Genomic DNA, 26,741 nt, shown 5'->3' on the forward strand with positions numbered 1-26,741 from the left:
GGGGGGGGGGGCGGCAAAAATTGTTTTTGCCTTGGGCGGCAAAAATCCTAGAGCCGGCCCTGCTTCTGACCCAAAAGGCCAGCCATATTGCCAGGTCAGTATTAGGTTGGATCTTACCTAATATCCCACACTGCCAGCCAATCCTTTAGCATCTAAAACTAAAGGTTTATTACAAAGAAAAAAGAAAGAACAAGAAGAGAGTTGTTAAATGGTAAAGCAATCACATCCATACAAAGACTTCAAAGTCCACATATTAGGTTCTTAGTAGTATTGGTGAGTTTGCTGACTCGAAAGTCCCTCTGGAACACATCCACAGCTTGGATGGGTCATTCAGTCCTTTGTTCAGAGCTTCAGTTTGTAGCAAAGTTCCTCCAGACTGGTAAGAAGCAAGATTGAAGACAAGAAGCAGGATTGAAGACAAAATGGAGAAGATGCAGATGCCCTTTATAGTCCTTTTGCCATGTGTCTGGTACTTCCTTTGTTCCAAACACAAGATTCCCAACACACAGCATGGAAATGCTTTAGAGTTCTGTGTCCATAGGCGTACCACATACCTTGCTGACTTGACTCATCAGGTGTAGTCCCTGGTCTTTCAATGGGGTTCATTGTACAGTTGATATACCCTACATATCTATAACTCATAATACAAAGGTGATACAAACATATAAATAAGATTATCATACTTTGCAAATCATAACATTTTCACAGATACCTTTCATGGCTTATCTGGTCAGATTCCTTGCAATTTTACAATATTGGTATCACTAATATTATAATGGTCTCCCATATTCCATATTGCATCACCATACACCCTTTATCCCTGCACACAGTCACTCAAGCCTCCCCGATGGGCACCACTGAGGGGAAAACATCTCTGACAATCATGCACTGGGCATGCACTCAGGTACAATGGAATGGACATGTGCAACATATCTCAGAGAGCAACAGTTACGTTCTTACACTGTGTATAAGAAGGAGATTACCTTTTCAACAGTGTGAAGAAGCTGCAGCCCAAATGTATGGCAAAACCCCCCAATTAATTAAGGAAAACTGTATAGTGTTGTTAATTTAATTTGAACCATACAATATCCAAAATTATTATAATTTTCATTTGGTGGGGTCTTGTTCAGACTATATTAAATCTAAATGGCTCCTGGATGCACCAGAACAAAAAAGCATTTGATGCCAATGGCTTTTCAGTCATTTGAGTTTGGGAGGAGATTTATGAGTCCTTCATTTTCCTCCTAAGGAATGGAGCACAGCTCACCTAGTGTGAGGCTGGCAAACAGCAACTAGCTGAAAGCTGCACAGCCATCTGTTATTAGGCATAAGATTTACTGCTCCCTTTCACTGTGGAGCCTGGATTCAAGACATCCAGTGATTCTACCTTAAATCTGTGCTTGTGTCTTGTTTAGACCGCTTAAATATGCCATGTATAATTGATAGAGTGTGGGAAAAATCATACTGAACTGTTTTTTAAGGTACTTTGTAGGCATCGGATGATACTTTGGGTCCTATTTTTGTCAAATAAAAAAAGCATAGAAAAGAAGCAAGCATTTTGGCTAGATTAAGACAGAAAAACTTCAAGTAAGAATAGCTTAGTTAAGGGCAAAATCCACAAGATGCAGAAAAAGATCCCTCATCCCTCCCCCAACTCTCTGCAGGAAACCCACAATAATTACTCCTTTAGGGAGAGGGTTTAGCAGTTACATGGAGGTGCAGGGGCACGCGTTCTCATTTGCAGGAAACCCTGATGATCTGTGGATATTGACGTCAAACCCTGTGGATTCAGCAGCATCCATGGTGTCAGGGCCGGCTCTAGGCACCAGCGCTCCAAGCATGTGCTTGGGGTGGCACTTTCCAAGGGGTGGCACTCTGCCGCCCCCCCCCTTTTTTTTTTTTTTGCTTGGGACGGCAAAAAGCCGGGAGCCGGCCCTGGCCAGAGCCCTGCCGCTGAGGAGCCAGAGCATCATCCCCTGGAGCCGAGCCCAGGCTGCGGTGGTGAGAGGGGCTCCCGGAATGTGTGAGGAGCCGGGGAGGGAGGGAAGTGGGGCCCAGGATGCAGGGAGGGAGGAGGGGACCTGCTGCCACCACCACTGCTGCTCTGAGTCTCCCCAGGGTGGCATGGCGTTTCCCCGCCCAAGTGGGCTAAGCAGGGCACCGCCAGGCTGGGCAGAGGGCACAGATCCCGGCTCGCACACTGATGGGGCAAGTGGCTGGGCAGCCTGAGCTAAGCACCTCCCCCACCTCAGCCCTGAGCTCTTGCCCCGGGCCCCCACAGCGCCAGGGGAGGGGAGAGGCAGAGCCCGGCTCCGAGCTGGGCAGCGAGGGATACTGCCCCACCAGGGGACCCCCGCGGCTCGGGCACCTGGGGGTCAGTGTCCGTCCTCTCGGCTTTGCCTGCACGGGGCTGGGGAAGCAGCTGTCAGTGCCTGCTGCTCGCAGCCTCTTCACTTGTACCTCCCCCCATCGCTCCTTCGCCGCACCCCTTCCCCTTGTACTCTCCCTTCACCCGCACCTCCCCCCTTGTACCCTCCCGCACCTCCCCCTTCCCCTACACCTCTTCTCCCGCAACCCTCCTGATACCCCCTCTCCTCCTCCACCCTCCTCCGCGAGTACATCACACCCCACTTCTCTGCCAGTGTAGAGCCCCCAAGCACCCCCACACCCGCTTCTCTGCCTGAACCCTCTTTACTAGATCCCCATCCCTTTCCAGGTACAAGGTTTGAGGGTTAGTCCCTATGCCTTCCATGTGCATTTGGAGCACTAAAGATGGGGTGATGGGGGGGGGAATTTATACTAAAGTGAAATAAAAATAGGAGAAACGGTTTGATCCCCACTGAAAGTGTAAACGGGGCTTGCTGTGGTGAACGAGGCGGTCACATTTTCAGGGGGGAGCCCAGGGCTGGGGCGGCAGGGGGTGTGGGTGGGGAGAGAGCCCAGGGCTGGGGTGGGGGGCAGCCACAAATGTTTTTGCTTGGGGCGGCAAAAAACCTGCATAGTGTGTATCTTCCCCTCCAGACTTCTCCCAGCAACCAAACCATTTTATCAGTATGAGGTGTATAGTACAACTCACGCCAGCCCTTTGCCCCACTGGTGTGCTCCTACTCTTAGGGAAGAAGGAGGCATGGAGAGGCATTCAAACTAGAGTGTTCTCCCAAATATGTGGGTTCCTTCATTGAGCATATTATGGAGAGCTGCACCCATGCTTCCACTTGAAAATGTTCCCCAGTATCCAACAAATCTCCAATCATTCTTTGATCTTGTGGAAGGCTTCCACAAGTTTGGGGAAAGATAGTACCCTAGATACTACTCCCCTCCATTTATGTTCTTGCTCCTTTGCTCTCTTCTGCCCTGCACAAGAGATGGGAGCATGTGGACCAAAAAAGGTTACACAAGCCATAGTACTCCTACATCCACGTTGTCCTCTTGGACCCTGTTTGATTTCCTGGTAGGAGTTGTTAATAGCCAATGTTATTGTGCTCGTGCTGATAGACTATTATCGGGGACCATGCTGAAGTTATAAACTGTAACTTAATATATCTGATTTTCAGAGGTGCTGGCACTTGTAGCTCCTGTTGATATCAGTTGGCTTTTGTAACTACTCAGCACCTCTGAAAATCTGGCCCTGTGTTATTTAGGTTCTTTTAATTGACATTTTCTTACTCAGACTGACAGGATAGGAAATCTAGGCAAGTTGCCTGGGTTACAAAACTCTTAGAACATTTCTATAATGTCTAGATGAAAATAGTAATTGTTAACTGTGCCTCATTTTTACCATGGATGTGATTTTTGTGAATAAAATTCATTTTCTTAGCTGGATCAATATTTGTCAAATAGAAAAGGAAAGAGATATTAGATATCTATTTTCAGACATGTAAGACAGTATCACCTACAATGCAAAATGTTACATATATAATATGTATGTATAGTTTATATCATTTGTATAGTGTATATTAAGTATATTGTAATTTATATTATGGATATATAGAATGAACCTCAACTATTTGGCTGGCATTCCTTATAAATTCACAAGTTTTATGGCCCCTCAGCTATTTGCCTTGCACAACTTAAAAAGGCTGCTGGTTTTGGTAGCAGAGTTTATAAATTTCTTTAATCAACAAGTGCCCACCTAATTAACTGTGTGTCCATGTGCAGTGCATATATGTGTAAGTGTGCATCTGTATGCCTAAGAAAATGTTCTTCTGACTCCCAGTCCATAATTTTGAATTGAACAGCTATATCTTTGTTAAATTAAAACCAATATTTTCCAACCCCCCCCCCCCAAAAGATACTAGTGATGGTTACAGATTCTGTGTCAAGTTTCAGGTTTGAAATTTTAAGGTGAAAACTTCATTCACATTTTCCTTGTCTAAATGTAGTATGGTTAGAGTTTTTAATCACCCTTGCCAACCTCAGAAGCTGCTAAAGGGAGTTTGCTCAAACCTTATGAAAGAATTCAGCAGTTTGTAGAAATAAGAGGTTCAATTCTGCTCTCAGTTAAACTAGTTTCAGTTGTCTTTAGAATTTGGCCACAAGTATGGAAAAGAGAAGTCCAAATTGAATACTTTAATTTCACATCCTCAGAACTTTCTAGAGACTTTAAAGGCAATTGTTTTGCAACATTAACTAGAATGAGTTCTACCAGGTACTGTAAATGTATGAGATGTTAGGTTTGTGTATCAGTGAAACTGTTTTTGGTGTTCTCTGAAATGCTCATTTATACTATTAGGTAATATTATAGAATCATAGAATATCAGGGTTAGAAGGGACCTCAGGAGGTCATCTAGTCCAACCCCCTGCTCAAAGCAGGACCAATCCCCAACAGTATGTTTGGGAATTACAGTACACACCTACTGTGATCACCTACATTTCAAGCAAGTAAAGGACAGTTGCTTAAAAAATAATTGACAACTAATAAAAATTATGGGACAAAGCTCACTTGTAATAGAGCAGCATCACACAATATTTCATTCTTGATACAAAATCGTACATTTTTGTCACACAGTATGATCCTTTGCATGAGTATTACTTGAAACAAACTGTATCTGATCAAATGAATTGTAATAGCAGCTAGTTGCATTTGGGCTGTGAGATATTGGGTGCCAAATATTGGATGTCCCTTAAAACATAGGATATGTGCCACCCTATTTTCCAGGATATATTTTTATATTCATGATAGCCATGAAGGTGAATAAAACTAAAGGCTATTCAGAGTTAGTGCTGTTTATGCAATGTAGTATCTTGTTCAGAGAAAACAACGTGGCTTACCAGTTAAGGAGCAGAATCATTGCTGAGTAAACCCTTCACACCTAATAGTTTTCTTACATTATCAATATTCATGCAATGAAATATATTATGCATTCAGATCAGTGGAAGTTGTGTGATTTAAATCCTGTGTGCCTCTTTGAAAATTCAGTGCTGCTATATGTTTGTGTATTTACTAGATCAAATTATTCCCCAATTACTGAATCTTGTAGGCATTTTGAAATTACAGTGTATATCATTATAATCTGTGCCTTGTTTTTTTGGAATTTTCAAAACATCTTGAAAATTAAGGTTTGGTTTGAAAGCTTTAATAAGGTTACTTTTTTAAATGACATACCAAAATGCATAGAAAAACATAGATTGAATTTCAAGCTAATTAATCTTTCTCCTTCAGAGAGCTTCCTTTTCTAGTGTGTAAAGCTGGTGCTATGTACAGTATTTTTGTTTATAGTAGTATAAACATTTTCAGCCTGTGTCTTCATTGCTGAAATAACCCACCTCTTTCATATCAACTCTTACCTAGGAGCCGCACTGCAGACTCATTGATGTAGGTTTTTTCTGCATGGCAGCCAAGGCTAAACTGTGATTTCATTGCATGATGCAACTTCACCTTTTTGGTTGTCTATGGGATTAATTATATTTTATTCTTGTACTGCCTGTGCATGTCAACGTGCTTATCCTAATGGCCTATACACTGAATGCAGTCTAAGCATTAAGTGCATGCACCAGAATTTAAAACAAGAAAGTTTGAACAAATATAAATTATGGTTATCAGTATCTGGAGTTACACTCTTATAGAACTAAATTAGTCCCAATATGTATCAGGTCTGTCAATTTAAAATGTCTGGCATCATATGGTAGCTAACCAAATGGATAAGCGCTAACAGATGGGTGAGGTCAGCAGGAGAGAGTGAGAGAGAACATACTACCTACTTGCTATTATTCTTAGATGAGGGCTGAGTGAATGCTAAAAGCATTCAAAAGTCAGGTAAGCCTCCCATTGACCGCAAAGCCTCTTCACAGTAGGCTATGCTGGCAATAGTTAGGATTAAAATACCAGTTCTTATCAGATATAAAGCTTTGGGAAGAAACTTAAAGTACTATAATCTGCTATATTTAACCTGCAAAATAATTTAAAATTAATTCCGTTAACGAATACCACCAAAAGTATTGATTGAGATTTGACATGAAGAATCACAGTCCTGTTCTAAACTCCTTTTGCAAACTGTTTGGACCGTCCAAAATAGCACTTCATTAATATTTGTTCTTAGATGTGTTGACAGAAACCTTTAATCTAAAGTGGCAAGAGATGTGTGATTAGTACTAATTCTAAAGGTTGGGTCTTGATGGAATAATGACATATCACCGCTGGGAAACTTACTACCAAAATATACGGTATTTTGAGCATCTTCTCTAAACTTAGTTTGGTGTTATTATTGATTAGCAGATGTAATCACGTGAATCTTGTGTTCAGTATGTGTCCAAATGTTATGCACTATATGTTTTCCTTTCAGGATTGATTAAATATTCTCTAGCAATCTGTGATGCATGGAGGCTATGCATTGCCCACTTTCCGCCCTCTCCCCCCCCACACACACATACACCCACACTTTGCATTAGTATTCATTTTAATGGTATTTTAAGCATGAAAAATTATGTAGATAAGTGGAACTGTAAATGTGAAAAAAATACTTAAAAATTTGCTATTAAAAAATCCAATGAATACACACAAATATATTCAGAATGGAACAGAAATAATGAACATTGCTGAAAGAACATCATTTTACAACAGCTGTAGTGTGATGTCCAGCGATGTTTTGCATCTCTGAGGATTCTCTACTATTTTTTGCCTTTATTTTTTTACATACTTAGGATACCATATAATACTGGTTACCCTTCTGCTGAAGAGAGATGGAGGATCTTGCCAGTGCTGTTTCTGAATTGACCAGAAGTGTTTTTGTAGAATAAAGGAGGTACTTCCTTCCAATGTGGAAGCGGTGTGAGCAGAGTTCTGTTTCTGACTCTGCCACTGTGTGGTATTGAGCAAGGCACTTAACCTTGCTATTCATCAGTTTTCCCCATCAGCTGGGATAAAAATACTTCCCTCCCTCAGTTATAAGGGTGTTATAAGGCTTAACAAATGTTTGTAAAGCATTTTGATATATTGTCAGAGAAGAGCTGTACATTTTTTATTCTATCAATATAATTCCTCATATTGTCTCCCACCTTGGGCATGAAGTGGTTTTGCATCCTCCCAATTCTGCAAATGATGGAGCTCAAGTCTCGCCCTTGGAGCCCTTTTGTGATAGCTTGTTACACTGCTGCAAGCTGCCAGCCGTTAACTCCATTTTGAAAGGGAGATTAAGTGACTGGTTAAAAGCAAATGTGGTGGTGGAGTTAATCTACTTCAGGGGTCTTCAAACTGGGGGTTATGACCCCTCAGGGGGTCACAATGTTATTACATGCGGGGTCGCGAGCTGTCAGCCTCCACCCCCAAACCCCGCGTTGCCTCCAGCATTTATAACAGTGTTAAATAAAAAAAAAAGTGTTTTTAATTTATAAGGGGGGTCGCACTCATAGGATTGCTGTGTGAAAGGGGGCACCAATACAAAAGTCTGAGAAATATTGATCTACTTTTGCAAACCAGGCTTTGGCTTTAACAGATCACCAGGAGTCAGTATTTGTCATTCGGATTTAAAACAACTGTCTTGTCTGAAAAGTTGAAGTAGGAATATTAAGTTATAGCTTCTAAAATTACTTTTCTGTTTTATTTCTGTTTGCCATATTTTATTTTCAGGAGCTCATAGTGTTCAATAGATATAGACATAAAAATGTGACTTCCCTTACATTGTTATTCATTTCATTTAAACAAATAGGACAGTCTCTCATGCAAGGTAAATGTGACTTCTGTGAATGTTTAACAGGATCTGCATTTTGTTACTGTATCTTGCCATAACAGACCAGTGTTACATTCTAATAGGATGTAATCTGGTCCCCCAGTTGGAGCAACTCTGATGTCAAGACTTCCAGGAAGAAAGGTTTACTACTATGCTTGTAATATGCATAGGGAAAGAGGGTCACATAAGATGAGTACAGGGATTTAGTCTGGGAGGGAGGGGGAGTGCTAAAAGTGACAAAGACTAGCTGGGCTCAAAGGGAAGAGCCAGGGAAACAGGCGTCAGTAATGATGAGACAGTCACAAATGTTTATATGAGCTGGGGGTAAATGCTGCCTGGATTTCCTAGCCCAGATTTGGTGTAGGAAGTTTATGCTATGCTGCGATGCCCAGGATATTGCCAGAGTGCCCGATGAGGACCCTTGAGAGTAGGGAGGATGTTGCATCAGGATAAGTAGTCAGGGAACTTATCTCTGCCTGTGTGTCAGTGAAGCAGAATAAGAATAAACCAGCAGGGCTTCCCTGTCGCGATTTATAAAAACACTAGCCTGGTAATAGCTAGGGCTTGTAGTAGCTGAGTCACACAGATGGTGTTTCCGAAAAATTCCAAAAAGAGCTAGGACACTAGTTTAAAGAAGGGACCAGCAGCTCATCTAGTCTGATCTCCAGCATAGCACAGGCCACCAACACCACCCAGCCCTCACACACGAAGTCCAATCACCAAAGTTTTACAGCCCATGGGAGCCTAAACAATTATGTATCACAGGCAAAAAATAGGAGGGACTGAGCTGTACCAGCGCCCGAAGCTCCTGCAGTGGTAGGGGATTGATTAAATGTGATATACCCAGATAATACCAGCAAGTGACCCACATGCTGCAGAGGTGAAAACCCCCAAGGTCATTGCCAATCTTACCATCTGGAATTCCTTCCCAACCCTCATATGCTCATCAGTTAGACACTGAGCATGCTGACCAAGAACCAGCCAGCCAAGCACCTAAGAGAGAGAATGCTTGATGCCACCTCAGAGCACTGGTCTACCCTGTCCAATGTCCTGTCTCCAGCAGTCCCATCTCTGATGCTTTAGAGGAAGGAGACAAAAAAACCCAGAATACATTGGGGGGGGGGGGGAGGAAGTCCTTCCTTATCCCTGCAGGTGACCAGCTGAAGCCCTGAACCATAAGCTTTAGAATTGTAAGATCAGTAGGGGCCCCCAGGGCTGCTGAGCCCCCCGCCCACCATCACAAGCAACCCCATCATACAATCTCACGCCTAAATTTGTCTAGCCCTCTCATAAAATTAAATTGTTTGTTCCCACAACTTGTATTTGGAAACTGTTCCAGAACCTCACTCCTCAGATGGTTAAGAATAAAACAACATTGGGTGCTGGAAGACCCCTGACATTGGTGAGGAGCACAGAGCGACACGGTTTCCTACAAGGAATGAGAGCGATAGGACTATGATTGTTAAAGATTGTTTGCGTCAAGTGTGCTTTGTAGTTTCATACAGAGTCATTTCCTAGTTTAAAGTATGAGACTGCATCATCTCAGGAGTGGCTACTTATTCACTATGGGAATTGCTTTCAGAAGGTATAATTAATGCAATATGAATCGTTTGTGTTTCTGTAGATAGTAGAAAGCCTGGAGCTATGCTAAAGAGATTAGAGACCCAGGACACCACAGTTTGGGTTAATGCAAGATTGTCTTTATTTTCTGCTTACACAGACTCTTACCACCTTACAATATTTCCCCAGTTGACACCCTGAGTAGTGGCTGTAAATGTTAACCATACAGCAAAAGAGAATGGCAGAAGGTCTGATCGGGCTGTGTAACTACCCATTCCCACCACTCAGTCAGTGCGTTTAGCTTTCATAGCTCACTTGCATTTTCTTCTGCACTAGACACAACTACTTAACTTTAGGCTCTGATTTATTACTGCTTTGTACAAATTAGTTACATTAAGCAGATGTCTCCCTTAGACCTGTGACACAATATTACCTAATTGGATAATTCAGAAAAGACGTACAACAGAATGAGGTGGAAATCTTTAACTTTCCCACCCTGTCATTTTCATGTGTGATAGATCTAAGTTAGGTTGTAAGATCCTTAGGGCAGAAACCTGAATTTTTATTTGCTATATAAATAATTATATGTTGATGGGGAACAATTTGATCATTGGCAAACTTCTTTCAAAGAAAACCATGTGATAAGAACAACGAGGAGTACTTATGGCACCTTAGAGACTAACAAATTTATTTGGGCATAAATAAATTTGTTAGTCTCTAAGGTGCCAAAAGTACTCCTCATTGTTTTTGCTGATACAGACTAACACGGCTACCACTCTGAAACCTGTCACCATATGGTAAAAGACACCAAGATGGAAGGCTTGTAGATGTTCTGAAAGGGTCCCCACTCCAGAAGTGGAAGGCATTCTGAGGAAAATTGACAGAACAGTGGATTGTCTACTTAGGGTGAGACAGGGCAGTTTCTTATACCCACATGTCATCAGGCAAGGCATTGAGGAGAAGAGGTCTTGTAGCAGCTTAGGAAGTGGAAACAGAATCCATAGTGGAGAATAGTCAAAGATGGAGGGGTGGATGATCAAAAGGAAAAGGCAACTCTGCCATATTCAATAATTAGTGTATAAAAGAGAATATTCTTTTGCTAAATCTATGTCAGTTCATTAGATGGTGCATGAACATTCACCACTGGCCTGTTAACTATGGTTTGTTTTTACATGTGCATATTAATGATTCTCACAATGAAAAACTAAAGGTAGATTTCTGCAGATCAGCTAAAATTTCCACATTTTGGATGTTCTGACTTTTCTAAACAGGTGTGGTAAAAAGTCCAGTGCCAATCTTCATAACATTTCTAGGATAAAAGACAAATCATTGTAAGACAGAGAGAGAATGTATTTATCCTTGCAGTGCAAGCCATTGAGATCTATATCCTTTCTAAGGTAATTCTAGTTGAAGAGCTTTGTTGAGAATCTGACTGCCTCATTTCTGAGTGTGGGTAATATACTGTTTAACCTTGCTATGGACTTTCTGCTTGCTGTCATAATTCAGTTTCATGCTATTTCTTAGTGGCCTATAGGCTGGGGACAATAGCGATTGCAAGTAGCATTAAATTATTTATTTTTTTTTTAATTAAAAATAATCTGAGTGATGGCAATACAATTTTAGAAGAATGGTGCTACGATAACCCCCAGGGTTATGGCATTTTTTATAATTCTCTCCTGTAAAATTGCCATGTGAAATTACTCTTTAATTTCGTATTACTGCAATTAGTGCTATGTAGCCTCTTCTTTCTGTGTGACAACCACTGAATATTAATCCACACTAGTTATAATTATTTTGGCACCTTACATGAAATTTGCTATTCTCCAAAGTGATGTCCCTATCTATTAATTTAAGCAATTGCTATTTTGCATTTTTTTGAGTTGCCAGATATTTGCAAATTCAGTACTGAGTCCAGAAGGGATGTTGCATGTTTATCAGAATTGTATACAGTTGAATAATTTGTGTGTGCTGAGAGGGAGATACATAATATGGTGTTTTGGGATTTTGTTTGCAGCAGCATTGTAGCTTTTGTTTGGATTTTCAGAAGGATGGTGTTACAGGAAGTTTATCCCCTCCTACGAATACTTACAGCTCAAGGAAAACTTGTATTAGGGAAGGACGAGGGCTTGACTCCCTCATACTAGGGGAAAGTTTCCAATAAAGAAAGATGTATCAAGTGGGGTCACAGAATATCCTGGACATATTAAGCCAAATGCATGCATGAGATTTACACTGATGTAACTCATCCGACTTCAGTTGTTGTTCCTGACTTACAGCATTTTTAGTGACAGAACAATCAGTGTGTAGCTGTGTAACTTATACCATCACTTCACTGCTGAGTTTAGCCAAATTGCACTGGTTTAGCTAAGTGAAGTTAGCAGCTAGCACCTGATTGTTCTGTCACTAAAAATGGTATAAATCAGGAATAAGTCAGTTAAAATCCTAGCAGTTACAACCAGTGGCGCTGGAACAGTTTTTGGAGTGGGGGCACTGAGAGCCATTGAATCGAACTGTAAACCCTGTATATGATGGAAACCACTTCAAGCCAGGGGGTGCTGCCCCTCTTACCCCTGTCCGTGCCCCTCACCGCCCCCTAGAGGCTAGATCTGGGGCCAGGAGCAGGGCTGTGGCTCCGGGAGGGGGGGGACACGCGCGGGGGTAAGGTGGCAGAGGCTGGGGCCACAGCTAGGGGCGGGTGCAGAGCCACAGGCATGGGACCAGCAGCTGAGACCCCGGGCCAGCGGCTGGGACCCTGGGCTTGGTGGCCGGGACCCTGGTCTGGCAGCGGAGTTCCCAGGTGTGGGGCCAGCAGCCGGACGGGACTCTCTGGCAGGTGGACGAGCAGGACCTGAGGCCAGCGGCAGAGCCCGTGGGCAGCAGTGGGGCCAGCGGCCGGGACATCAGGTGCAAAACCTGGGGGTGCTGCAGCACCCACTACACCCCTACTTCCCACGCCTATGGTTACACCAATGGAAAACTCGTGCATGTAAGAGGAGAATCAGGCACCTAGTATAAGATGGTTAGAAAATAGGTGTAAGTGACTTTGTACTGTAGTGTATGTTACACTGAAAACACACCAGCTTAATTTGGCTGTATGGATTTTGGTGCAACATAAAGTTTGGGAGCCTGTTTTTTCACACTGGAGCCGCTTCATCCCCCTTGATGTATAATCTGCATTAATGTCACACACTTCCAGAATGATGAATCGGTCTGAGTTACACCACTTTGCCACTTATATCTGTTTTCTGACACCCAACATACAGTGGAGTGCAATGTGGTTCTTCCTGTTTTACATGTGGGAGAGGGCTACAGTAACAGGAATAACCTTTCAAAGAGCATGAGGACAGGAATGATTATTAATGTACTTACCCTGCAGGATAAGAGCGACTCTATCAAAATACTAACCATGGTGATATGTATGTAGGTAGAGGATCTAAATAATGCCCCCACACTCACAAGCCCTGTAATAGACAGGGCCGGCTCTAGGCACCAGCAAAACAAGCGCCGTGGCCACTCGAAGTCTCCCCCTCCCTCCCAGGCTCTCAAACCTGGGAGGGCGGGGGAGATCCCGAGCGGCCGTTTCGCGTGCCGCTGCTCCCCCTCCCTCCCAGACTTGAGAGCCTGGGAGGGAGGGGGAGAAGCGGCGCCCACGCCACGGCCACTCGGAGTTTCCCCCTCCCTCCCTCCCAGGCTCTCAAACCTGGGAGGGAGGGGGAGACTCCGAGTGGCCGCGGCGCGGGCGCCGCTTCTCCCCCTCCCTCCTAGGCTTGAGAGCCTGGGGGGAGGAGGCAGGGAAGGGGCGGAGTTGAGGCGGGGCCGGGGGTGGGGTAATTAAAAAACGGGGGGGGAGGGCGGCCAAAATTGTTTTTGCCTTGGGCGGCAAAAATCCTAGAGCCGGCCCTGGTAATAGACCAGACAGAATTGTGGGGAGGGCAACTGTACAGGGGCAGAGAGTCTCTACGTCCCTTGCCCACCTTGCCCTTTGCCAGCCTCATAATGGTCAGGTTTGTTTTGAGTGGGGTGTGCTTCTGAATCTATGCTTGTGCAGATTTAGTAGCTCAAAACAGGATGTGCAGCGCAGTTGTCTTTGGAATAGGTCCCCAATTTCCATCCTCCCCAGTACAACTGAATTCTCTACTCAGTTGCTCAGGCTGTGTGCATTTTACCCTAGTAACCATTCAGCTAAAGTGTGGCCCATCAGCATTAATGTATTTGGAGATTATGGTAGGATATTAGTCACAGGGTGCTGCTAGTATGCATTCGTTTGGTTTTATCCACAGCATTATCTAAAGGATCCCATCATTATTTCTTTACGGGATTTGATGTTCATTAGTATACCTGGGTGTTCCACATTGCGCACACACAGAACAAGATGTGCCCCCTGCCTCAGCAAGATGACAACTGAATAGATAGTGGCTCTGGTAGGGAACGCTGGCTGCTGCATTGTATCTGCCCTCTCCATAAAAGGGAAAAAGGACAAGAGTCTGTCTGCAGTCTCCTCTCCTCTACTGTACCCACGGTGGAGTCATAATTTGCCCATTCATGTTTTGATTTATTTTTTAAGTGCCAAATTTGTGTCTCATTTACTCAACTCAGCTGAAATAAATTTATAGTGGGCAGAATTTAACCACTAAAACCTAAAAACTGATAGTTTTGTTAGTCTGTTTGCTGATAAAACACTGTTTTGTTATCGACACTCAAGTCCACCAGATAAACTAATTCTATGCATACCGGTTTAGCATAAGAATGGCCTCCTGGAGTGATATGGGTGAAAGAACATGAAGCAAAGATGTGGGGTTTTGGCCTTGATTTCAAGAAGACGACCAGAGGTACACTCAGTAATATGGATTTATTTATAAACAATCATCTTTGGTTTTGTTTTTTTCCTGATGGCATTATTGTTTTCTACATCTTTATTTGTTATATTAAGGTGAAAACACAATGTTTGTTTCACCTAGAAGAAATTGTCACAAGTCAATCAAGCTTTCCCAGTGCCCTGAGAACTTAGTAACATATTGTAATAGTTCTGCAGAGGAGATGAGTCGAGATGTATTTTTTAATCAGGTTAGAACTAGAAGGATATTTTTCTAGTGCCAGTTTGTACTGTGCCAGACTGTAAATGGTAGAAGGGAATGTTATGTTAGGAAAAGGAAATAAAGACAGTTTCTTGCTTTGTTTTCGTGGGGAGTGGGGCTGTCTCAAGAAGCTTACAATTTACATGAAGTCAATTGTAGATGTAGTCAAAAACACACTGGAGACCCAAAAGATGTTTGTTGATTTTTTTTTAATTGGGTGAGTAAAGGCATCAAATGATGGTGTAATGCTGAAGTGTGGATTAGTATTTGAGCCTCCTGGCATTAATGGATTTTTAAGAGGAATTTGAATCACGTGAGGGAGGAATGAGATAAGGTAGGCCATTCCAGTTGTGGGGAAGCAGGCTGGAGAAGATAAAAGCAGAAATGTTGGTATGGGGCAGAACTGTGTAGTCTTTAAGGTGGGGAAGAGAAACTTAAACGTTATTCATTAGGCAATGAGGAGTCAGTGGAGAGATTCAAAGAGGAGAGTGAGAAGGTCCAAGTGGTAGGCATGAAATATGATTTCAGCTGAAACACTCTGAAAGGACGGGAGTGAAGAGAGATGGGAAATATATTTCTCCAGAGAGGAGGAAGTTGCATAACCCAGGTGGGAGAGAGACATCAAGGCCATGGCCAGTGTCTTAGCTGTGGGGGCAAAAATCTGTTGTGTAAAAAAGAAACAGCAGGGTTTGGCAATAGCAAGAAACAGAAGGGAGGAGGATTCAAAAATGTAGCCTAGGGATTCGAGCCTTGGGGAAGTGAGAATGTTAGTGTCTCAACATGAGTGGCAAGGGATGAGGGAAGGATAAAGAGGGTGGGTGTCAAACCCCCCCTAGAATTCAGCAGGACCATAATTGGGGCCTCTTTTACTAACTGGGTTAAATTTTAGCTCCCTGCATTGAATCATATTTTAGAAAATACTGTAACCATAGAAATAAACACATCCATTTACCACAGTCCTAAATGCATTTCTGTTCAACCCAGGGCCAGATTCTGCTCTCTGCTAGAACAGAGTGGAGAATGGAGTTCTCCCATTAACTTTAGTGGACTTACTCCAGATTTACACTGGAATGAATGAGATGAGAATCTGACCATGAGTTTGTAAATTAAAAACAGCAGTAATTGGTTCTTAGGATAAAAGGTTGTGTCACAGCAAGAGTGTGTTTCATTTATCTCAGAGGATGAACAAGAGGAAGATAACGCTTGTAAATGTTGAGCCCTGAGCTTTTTATCATGCGAATATTTTGTTCAATGGATCCCAGTCCTAGGGGCTGTTACATTGCTCTTAGATACCAGTATGTATCATTCGTGGTATGGTGGGTCCTCTCTTTCCTCTGTTTAAAATATTGTTCTGATCCAAATGGCAAGTGTTCCTTTTGACAGAAAACAACCCCTTCCTACATATTCTTTGTAGTGCTATCTAAAAGCATCATCAATAAGGAGACATTCCCAGTTGTTTGGCCATATCATGTTGGTCCATCAGAGAAATAATTAAAAGCCTTTTGGCGCTGGAGAAATTATAGATGTCAGGCTTTAAAGTGAGGCTCTCCAAATGTAGCCACTTAACTAACTGGCTTGCATTTAGAGCAGATCAATGTATGTGTTGCAGGAAAGCAATGTTTGCGTTTCAATTAAGGAACTTTGCTTGGTCCAGAAAACATGGTTAATAAATCAAAGGCATTTGAATTAAAAACAAACAAACAAACAAAAAAACCTGTCATGTCCCTTATTACTCTCTATGGCTGTCCGACACTTTACATTCTTACTGAGAGTCTCACTCTGATTTGTTTTAATTATGGTATTAATTCACCAGGATGTAAAATTTGCTTGCTAGGAGTCCATTTTTATAACTGCACAGTGGGTTCTTGTCTTTTGTTATTTGCCTGTCTTTGCTAGGTAGTCATTCTTGTCCAGGGTAAGTGAAGCTATCCAGGGTAAGAGTAAGAGAAGACACACTTCTTCAGATGAACTTCAGCATAATAGAGCCAGGCTTTTTGGGAGCAGATAAATGTTGCAATTAGAATGACAAAATTAGTTCAGATTTGATGCGGTTACATTCTGCCATTGAGCCTGAATCTCAAGTTCTGCCAGTCTCTTGATTTACACCTGTGTCAGTGAGTAGAAAATTAAGTATGCCGTTCTTCAATTCCACTATATTAAAATATTCTGTATGGTTTTTTATATTCCTAAAAAATAACTCCAGTGTAATAGATATAACATGATCTAATGCCTCCTGGAAATATGAATCCCACCCAGGTACAGAGGGGAGAATGGAGCCTTTAGTATGAGCTGACCAAAATGTTTTGTTTCTAAACAAAATGCAGCAGAAACTCTGGGGTTATATTTTCCACTTGGAGTACAGGGAGATAAGCGCAGCTCCCATATTGTTAATTGGAGTTCAAGTCTCTGATACTTTCTGCATATTACACTGAAAAGATACATCTTCATGTTTTATTGGCTGAAGAGAAACAGAAAGAGTGGTTATCCCTGGTTCCTTTAGGATCTCCATGCCGAGCTGTTGGACATATTCTCCTAGACTGACCCTTTGCAGGATGTCATGGTGAATTCTTTTGTACAGTTTTTTTTTCTTTTTCATGGAATATATACTGTTTGTAGACTTGGGGGAGAAAAAAGGAACCTGTGGTAACATTGTATTTTCTATAGCATGGGGAAGGAAATTGGTTACGGTTAGGAGTGGTATCATCAGCAACATAGCAAAGTGTCATGGCCAAAGGTAAGGCATCATGGATGACAAAGACCCAACCCTACATCATTCATTCAGGAAAGTCAAATTACCGTGGAATTAACCTTTTTGGTGTAAATAGCTTTCCTTCCTTTCCATGATCCTGCATTTCTGATACAAATAATTTTCAACAATAAAAGTGAAAGGACACCACATTTGTGTGCAATGGAAGTAATCTGGGGACTAAAAATGAGGGACTTGAAATAAGGGACACTTGTAATAGTAGTGGTATTTATATTTTGATAGCACCCAGAGTCCTGAATCTGGATCGGAGGCTCATTTTGCTAAGCTCTGTAGAAACATGAGAAGCCATGGTCAGCATTAGCTAACCTGTAAAAATCTTATGGATTTCTGGAAAGGACAGTGGTACACAGATGCAGGCATTAACTGCAACCCAGGCTGACTCCTTCCAACAGCAAGCATGTTGACCACTACATGGCAGTGGAAGGGAAGATAATATGCCTGGTTATTCTTGTCTGGTGTTACACCTGTGTAATTCCATTGATTTCAGTGGAGTTACTGCTGATTTTGCAATGGTGTAACTGAGAGCTAGAAGTCTTCAGACCCTGTGTTGGAGCAGCATAGTTTTTCCTGTTTCTATTGTTCTTCTTTTGATTTTTGTTGCTATGGTGCATAGCGACTCAAATGTGTATCCTGCCTTGTTATAACAAGATCCTTTGCTCTCAAAAATGCCCTCACACAAGGTGTATTTACTGGTTCTCCGCTTATATCCTCCCCTTTTTTGTAGCTAAATCTGTATGAGTAGTGTCAGATGCAAATTTCAATACCATGAGTTAATTTTTGGCTGTTTCTTTCTGCCTGCCTGCTTTTGTAAATCAGTTTTTCAGCTATAATATAGGTAGTATGTTTCGTAATGTTCACATCTTAGTAAAACAGTATTTCTTTATAAACATTTTGAATACAGTTTCCTACAGCACAGAGGTTTCTTAAAACACTAGGCTATTGTATGTCAGGGAGACTTTTGCCATATTTTTATGCATCTAAAGTCAAGAGAAGGCATGCCATACTTAACTTGTTTGACCTGTAATGTATACAAGAAATGGAGAGAACTTGACTGCATGTTAAAATGACCTAGTAGCCCAGCTAATTTCTTTTATGCCTTAAATTAGGTTACTGACATTCATAATGCATAGAACCTTGCTTGTTGAGCAATTCAGCATCATATTTGCAGAGGTACAACTATACCAACTGGTATTACACTCAGTGATTTATTTGCACTGGGGAAGCCAAGAAAATTCTGCATCTCTATCTTAAAAGTGTATTTTCCATGGTTCTAAATGATCAAGAACTTTCCAGCTAGAAGTATATTTTCCCCTTCCTCTTTATATAACTATGATGATTAAATGATCATTTGCTATATATATTGGGACATGCTGTTTACCTTGGTCTGCAACTTGAAGACCCTTCTGTGGCTTCCCTAATCTGATCTAGGAATTTCAAAAATAAATCACTAATTATATTCATAGAAAAGGTCTCCTTCCTTAGGTCTCTGAGCCTGTAGATCTAAGTATGCCATAAAGTACCAGTTTGTATAGAGTATGCTTTGGAGTTGGACCTACCTTACTCTTAATATAATATGCTAGAATGTGCAATGTCTGCTTGCACACACAAAAGTAATTAATTAACCTGCATGCAAAAATTAACCCTTAGAGTACTGCTTCAAATTCCACAATTTTGTTGTTTAATTTTTACTTGTGGGCTATACTGCTTTCCTACTCAGGTCATAGTACTGTACATAAAGTATGTGTCTAGACATGTAAAAAAAATCTCTTTATGAAAACAAGGAATCCTATCAATACAAACTCCCCCAGGTTGCTAATGGGTGATGTATTCATAAGCAACTACAGTTTTTAAGGTTTTACATTATGACATTAATTTAAAACGTTTAATGTTTCAGTGTAATTGTGTGCCTGTTAGATTTAGTTCCTAAACTTTGTAGTTGTGTATCCAATAAAAAGTCAGTTCTTTAAGGGTTAATGTGGAGTTAGGGGATCCCAAGGTATTCTCCTGCTTGTCTTTCCTTAAGATGTCTGCATGTTTCTTTTCAGGTAGTTACCTGAACATGTGAACATTGGGAATGAATGAATGAGTGACTAACTGAATGAATTAAATGTTCTTTTTGGAAATGCCTGCTTGTACTTTGCAGGGGGTGGAAAAACAAAATGGTAGCTCCTAAATTCAGGCCTTTATCAAAACAAAGTGAGGGGAAAAGAAAAAAAAAAGTATTTTTGACATTTTCCACGCACTCTGATGCCACCAGTTTATTCGATTTCTTTTTCTTTCAAATAGCCCAATAGAATCCTGCCAGAATTTCTACAAAGATTTCACGTTACAGATAGACATGGCTTTTAACGTGTTCTTCCTACTCTACTTCGGCTTGCGTGTAAGTACCTTGAATTATGTCGTGTGGTTCAGGGGAGGGAATGCAATGATTGTACTCAGAGTTTATTTGACAGCTGCCTCACTGTTCATTTGCCATTGATGCAAGAAATTAACGTGGTTTCTGAGACCTGTAAGTAAAGATTTTGACTGAGGGCTGAGAGCCTCTACGTAACAGTGGTGAGGGGACTGGGTAAGGGGATTGCAATTGACAACCTAGACTATTGCCAATCTACCATCATCTGATACTGCTCAGTGGCCTGTGTGGAATTTGGTCTCAGTCCAATTCGCAATGGACTGATGTCTACATCACAAAAACTGCCACAATAACTGGCATTAAACACCCACCCTTGGCAATCTCAGGCTGATTGAACTACCCTGTTGCTCCTCAATGTGTTTGCTCCAGTTCAAGTTTCAGGTCAGTGAGGTAGCATGGGGAAGTTCACTGCTGCATCCTGTGTCTGCAAGGCTGTCAAGCTAGCACCAGTCTGAAGTGCTAAGTTCTTAGAGAAAATTTTATTTTGAAAATGTATCATTGGTCTCTTCTCCCCACTTTCTTCAAACCAGGTCTCTTTAACGGGAATCAGGTTCGGCATCCAAAAATCAAAGTACCTAAAATCACTAGTCATTTAAATAAATATTTGGGTCAATTGTACCCATAATGCACGCTGGGTTTTTTGGCTAAATTGAGGGGAATGGGCTATGCACTAGAAATTAACGTTACTGTTGCTAGCTGGGAGAGCAGGAGCAGTGGAAGTTTTCAAGGACCACATGGCCACTAATGCTGATGGGAGAACCTGAAAAGGTTAGAAGGTCTGCAAAATGGCTGGAAATCTTTTAAACATGCTGTGATGAGCTTTCCTCTATATCCTGTTTGTGGTTCACACAGTGTTTTGGTATTTTGGCACTTCTGCTTTTGTTTCTTCTCAGAACCTGGAAGTTCAGCACTGTTTGAGAATAAAAAGTTAAGAAAAAGTTTACCAACATTTTAGGAACCAGTAAAAAATGTGGTTTGTGATTTGAACAAAAGGTCTGGGTTGGTTGTTATTTTATCTGATCAGTTTGACCCGGGCTAGATACAGTCATTAGCCCTTTGATAAATAGATTAGATCATCTCAGTATTTGCAATATTATCTATGCTTCCCATATTCTGTATCACAAATACATAATATAATGTATTCCAAATACTAAGATATGGTTATTTTAGGTTTTTAAATGTGACCACTATACCATCGAGATATTCTGACTCCTTGTCAGAACAGATTCAATACACAGTACCTGTAATTTGCCAGCAACTACAAATTCAGAGGTGTCCTAATCTCTTTTTAGGTCTGTGACACATTTTGCACACAGAGAATCATTTATGCATGTATTACCCATGCTGATTTACACTGAGTATGGAATAAGTTTTTACTCAACTTGAGTAAGGTGGCAGAATTGGCTCAGTAGTGAATTTGCTAGATATATAACAATTATTTCCTACCTGAAGTTCTTTCAGTATAGTCTGACAGACTAAAGTGCTTTTGTGAAGACTTACTGGCAAGTTAAGTTATTTGAAGAAACATTATTTAACTGTACCCTTCTCCATCTCTTTCCCCTGAAATAATGAAATGCAACTCACAATCATATAAATATTCCTATATCTGCAGCTCTAGAAGATGTGTGTCCAACCACATGCATGTATATTATGTAAATTCTTAGTCAGCTGGCATCCAAGTTTGCTGCAACAGAGAAATAGAAGCTCTCAAACTACTAATGAAGACAAAACACAAATTAAATGTATTACCAGATAGTCAGGCAATAAGGCATGATAGAGCTATGGTTTTCAAGAGCTAATCACAGCTTTGGGAGGCACAAAATATTGCCAAGAACCTCACTGATGGCATGCGAACACTTGAAGCATGATAAGGATTACCCCCAGGAGTTTATCCTGCTGCATTTATGGAATTTGTTTGAGAGTTATTAATTATTTAAATGAATTACCTTCACCATACTTTCACAGCATTTGTATTCAATACCATTATAGTAAAACCAGGGACTTTTGCAAACAGCAAACTGAATTTGAATGAAGTCTCATTTACAGTTTGACATGATTTCTGAAAGCAAGGGATTTCTGAGTTATGGGAGGCTAAAATTCTGAGAAGAACCAACTCCGTTGTGCCTAAATATTTCTGTGTATATCTTCCTAAAATCTCCCTGTGTCTGGGACACCCCTGCCCAACAGAGTTATGTTGAGTTTTAGCCTAAACTCTGTATCTCCTTGTTATATTTTCATGCCAGACCTTTGATGTTAATTAAGGAATCAGGTGTCTTGTTTAATTATTTTAATGTGAGTTCATGAGTATAGAAATATTTTTCATGTTATAAACATGAGGGGCCTTTTTTATGGGTGGGACCTTAATCATATTGTTATTACTACTTGCCCTTTTCTAATAATCTCTCTGGAGTTATAATGCAGTTAGTACACAGCATGTATTAGTTTATGTAAAACAAAGTTGTGAAGTGGTCCTGGCAGGTAGTAGTCATGGGCTTAAGAAATAATTATATGGTAAGGTGTAATATCAGTGATGGTTGGTGGACATTGCTTTTAGCTGAAGTATTAAAGGTACTGCTTTTGTAACTGATAGTCCAGCGTTCAAGAGCTAGCTGGGGTAGATTCCTGATTTCTCTAACTAAATGAAAGAATGTCTTTGATGTACATCTGAGCTTGGTGTCTACCCTTAAACCAATTTTTGCATGGCAGTTCCTAAAAGGGAACATTAAAATAGCCCACATAACACATATGATTCCGCTGAGATCATAAAAATGCCAGGAAAAATTGGGTACCAAACACATGGGTGTGCCAGCTGTCAAATACTCAGAATACTTGAGTGTAGGTGATGGTGGAAATCTGATTCTCTCCCCCCACCCCCCAGTGACATTTTATAAAAAAAGATTACCTGAAATAGTCTTGCTAAATGCTAAAAGAATGATTTGTTGAATCTGTCTCCTTGCAACAAGTCTGAGAACTCAATGCAAAAATGTTCTTCATTTCTCTACTTGATATATGGCCCTCCCATTGTTAATTTAGTGTTGCCAAGTAATGTTGTCAGGTAATAGTTTTATCCTCCAGATAAAACCACTGTCTAGTTATGATTGATCTGAGGACACCAAATGTTGCTCCACTAACTCCTAAAGTAAAACTGGAACTTAATTTTCAGAAAGGAGAATATTGCACACAGATGTATCGACATGCTTATAAATTGATTCTTTCCCCTTTTCTTTTTCTAGTTCATTGCAGCCAATGACAAGCTGTGGTTTTGGCTGGAAGTTAACTCGGTAGTAGATTTCTTCACAGTCCCTCCAGTGTTTGTGTCAGTGTATTTAAACAGAAGTTGGCTTGGTAAGTAAATTGCTTTTCATTTTAATCGCTGATATCAAAACACACACACCGGGCCCAGTTTGACAGAGCAGTTCTTCGTCCTGCACCCCACGTAAGTGAAGAAATGTAACAGATGTTGTCTTTGTGAGCTGTCCATTTCAGCTGACAGGTGGGTTATATTGCATGGGACATTTACCATGTCCATTTTGCTCTTGATACATAAGTGCAATTCTCTAAGAGAGGTTGCGAGAGGTACGGTGTGACTTTTGCATGGCAGTGAACACCAACTTGAAAGGAGAAGCGTCTGAAATTAGGCTGCTTTTTTAAAAGGTAAGTTTGATTTAATTGTCACTGCTCCCAACCTGGGTAGATAATCCAAAGCATTCATTTATAGATCTTCATTGCCATGAATAATCATGGACCTATACAACAATGAAATAAAAAACAGTTAAAACTTGAACTGATCTGGCCCAACTCAGTTGAACAATGGGAAAGATTCCGATGTTATTGGTCTCACCTTTTGCTTAGGATAGACCGTTGGGGGTTGAGGGTGTGGAGAGAATAATAAGGTGTTGAGTGAAAACAGAGGGCACAAAATGAAGCTGAGAAGTTAGGGTTAAAAAGAAATACAGAGAGAGAATGTGGAAAAAAGCAGAGATGGCGAGAGAGAAATATTAATGGAATTAATGTGTGCCAACATACTATTTGGAAGCTCTTCTATCCTTAATACAAAATACAGGTTTCCCCTTTAGTTCAAATCCTGAAGTACTTATTCAGGCAAAGCTCCCAGTGAAGTTAATGCAGTTATGGTTACCATTACTTTTAACAAAGGGACTCCCCCACACACCTAATTCCCACTTTGCTCTGTGATAAACCACATGCATCAGGAGTGCATGTGTTTATAGAGAAGCTGAGTGAAATATACCCCATTGTTTTGGGTCATGGATGAGAACAAGGTAGTTGTTTGAGGCCCACTCCACCGGTTGTTCGTCGTCTGCATCTGGCTCTGAGTAACCCCAGTGAGTGTGTTGGCTGTTGAATTCATCCACATAAACATCTGGGTGAGTGAGAGTGAGTAAGACTGGCTGTTCCCAGTTCACACTTGGTGGTTTATAGACATTTGCAACCTGGAAGCCAGCAACCTGAATGACATCACAGTAGTTGGTCAATGACAGTGGGGCAGCATCAGAGATGTCTGAGAGAATATATGTTGCTCAAACATATTTAGCATGTGCAGTGTGACACAGCAGATCAAATTCATTGATGGCATCTTTATATATATGTGTGGTCTCTTGTAAATAGACAATGTCAACGCTGTGATGATGAGTGATTTAACTGATTATGTTGTGCTTGGATGCCAACATTGAGTTGGAGAACTCTTAAAGCCGGACCAATGACTAGAAAGCTTGGGGATGGCACCACATCAGGGGTGATGGCTGGAAAATGACCAGGATTCAGTGAATTCATTGAATTTGGTCTGGTAGGTTGTATCATTAGCTTCCCCGGGGTTAGCCAGGTACTGAGGGGGGATGTAACGTGAATGTTGAGCCAATGCCCCCCACTACAAAGGGATGATTGTTTGAACTATATGTTCTTGGGGGCAAGGACAGCTTGATTTACTTGGGGTGGTACCACAGTCTAAATAATAAATAGTAATATTAGAGAGCTCATACACTGTCTACAGTTTTTATAAACTAGTTTTGCTACAGCAGATGTCATTTTACAGGAAAAGTAAGTTAAATACTGTACATGACTCCTTCCCATTAGGTAGGGAGAATCGTCCCTGATCCAGGCAAAAGCGTTCTCTCCCTGATTGTTGTTTGTAGTCTCATTTTTGCCTGTTGCCTGGCTACATCTTTTTGAAGGCTCTCCTTCCCCGTTGAGTGACAGAACTTGTCTGTGAAGTCAGCCTAGGGTTTGTGTATAATGTGCGATACTCTAATCCTTCACCCTGTCTCCTTGTGTCTTTTTTTTTTTTTTTACTTTAGAGCAGAAGGGTCCTTAGTGAAAGAATTCACTGTGATTCATCAAAGTTTCCTGCCAGAGCTATCATTTACAGCCATAACCTCAGCTCCTTAAATGTTGTGTCTAGATGCTGTGATAAACGAATAATGTGCAAATCCAGTAATATGTGTTAATGATGAATTTTTGTTACCTTCCATCCTTTAGATAGTTGGTTCTGCCTAAGGAACCCAATTATGGTATAAACATTTTTTTTTCCTTTTGCCACAACAAAGCACTATTCCAATAGCCCTTTGCAACTCCTTGGCAGTGTAAAGGGACTATGATGCTGACATAAGCAGGCAGTGGAAGTATTCCCCCAGCACAGGAGAATTCCCAAGCCATAGGTATAAAGGGTAGGATGTGGTAGAAGGGGAAGTATCCAGAATGCACTGTACACCGGTGTTTCCTGAACTGATCCCTGGCTTCCTTCAGGTTTGAATGCACAAAGGATGGCTTCAAGCCATCTTTGCCCTTCTTCATTCTACTCCAGCTGTACTGAGTGGACCTCTGGCACAGCTGAGGATCTTAGTTACCTGGTTAGCAGATAAACTCAGTGAGAACATCTGTATTATTTAAAAGTTAATTCACATAATACAAATGGAATGACATTCAGCATTTTATCACACCCTGATGTTTATCCGAACAATCCAAACATGTGTTTTTCCTCAGAGTGATGTTTCCATGGGCTGTAGGATTTTCATATACAGATTAACAGGAATCCCTTATGTATAGGAGGTATACAGTAGGGGAGATTAATGTGGTCTGTTTCATTATTAATACATCAGGTATTTCCAGTGGATTTCACTGCACTTTCATGTCATTCAGCTAAGGTGAGTTCACCTAAGGTAAAGATACTGGAGGGATCAGATGTGACTTCCTGCAAATTTATGGTGCCATCTCCTTAATATCACAAGAACTGGCCCAACTGGTTAAACAGGTTAATAGATGTCTAAGTGTCTGTGAATGAGGCAAAGGGAAATAGATAGACGGACAGTATAATCCAATTAAAACAAAACTATAGAAACCAAACCCCTCTTAACCCTGGATTAAACTCTGTCTCTGGAGAACTAAACGTTCATTGCAAGAACTGAAATATAGCCCCTTACATCATGCATTGCCACAGTCATCAAGATAAAAAAGGGACTCACATGATCTTAATGATCAGTAGGTTATTGTTCAGTTATAGTGGGAAGCCAGTTTAGTTTCTTTCCTTCCCTCCTGTGGTCTAGAAATGCCAGATTAATGGAGAAGCATCAATAATAAAGGCTTTACTTTAAAAAAAAAATCTCTGGAAAATATTTCTAAAATACTTTTACTATGGATGTGGCATCGTCTATGGAAAATACTTGCTGGTGTGGGGTAGTGCACAAAAGATTTATCAACACTCATTTGGGATGAACTGCATGACTCATGCAAAGTCATTTGTGAGCACT

General features: G+C 41.1%; 1 protein-coding gene across 2 annotated transcripts in view; it reads left to right on the top strand.

Annotated features, from left to right (window-relative positions):
- Positions 1 to 26,741, top strand: part of LOC113406893 (calcium-activated potassium channel subunit alpha-1) — a 911,445-nt gene that overhangs the window by 590,958 nt on the left and 293,746 nt on the right. For both annotated transcript variants that reach the window (XM_026653744.1, XM_026653746.1), the window contains exons 4-5: positions 19,854 to 19,947; positions 23,214 to 23,325. In XM_026653744.1, the coding sequence (XP_026509529.1) occupies positions 19,854 to 19,947; positions 23,214 to 23,325 (206 nt within the window). The remainder of the gene's footprint in view (positions 1 to 19,853; positions 19,948 to 23,213; positions 23,326 to 26,741) is intronic.

Source organism: Terrapene carolina, unplaced genomic scaffold, assembly GCF_002925995.2.
Source record: "Terrapene carolina triunguis isolate 2854851 unplaced genomic scaffold, T_m_triunguis-2.0 Scaffold148, whole genome shotgun sequence".
NCBI lineage: Eukaryota > Metazoa > Chordata > Testudines > Emydidae > Terrapene > Terrapene triunguis.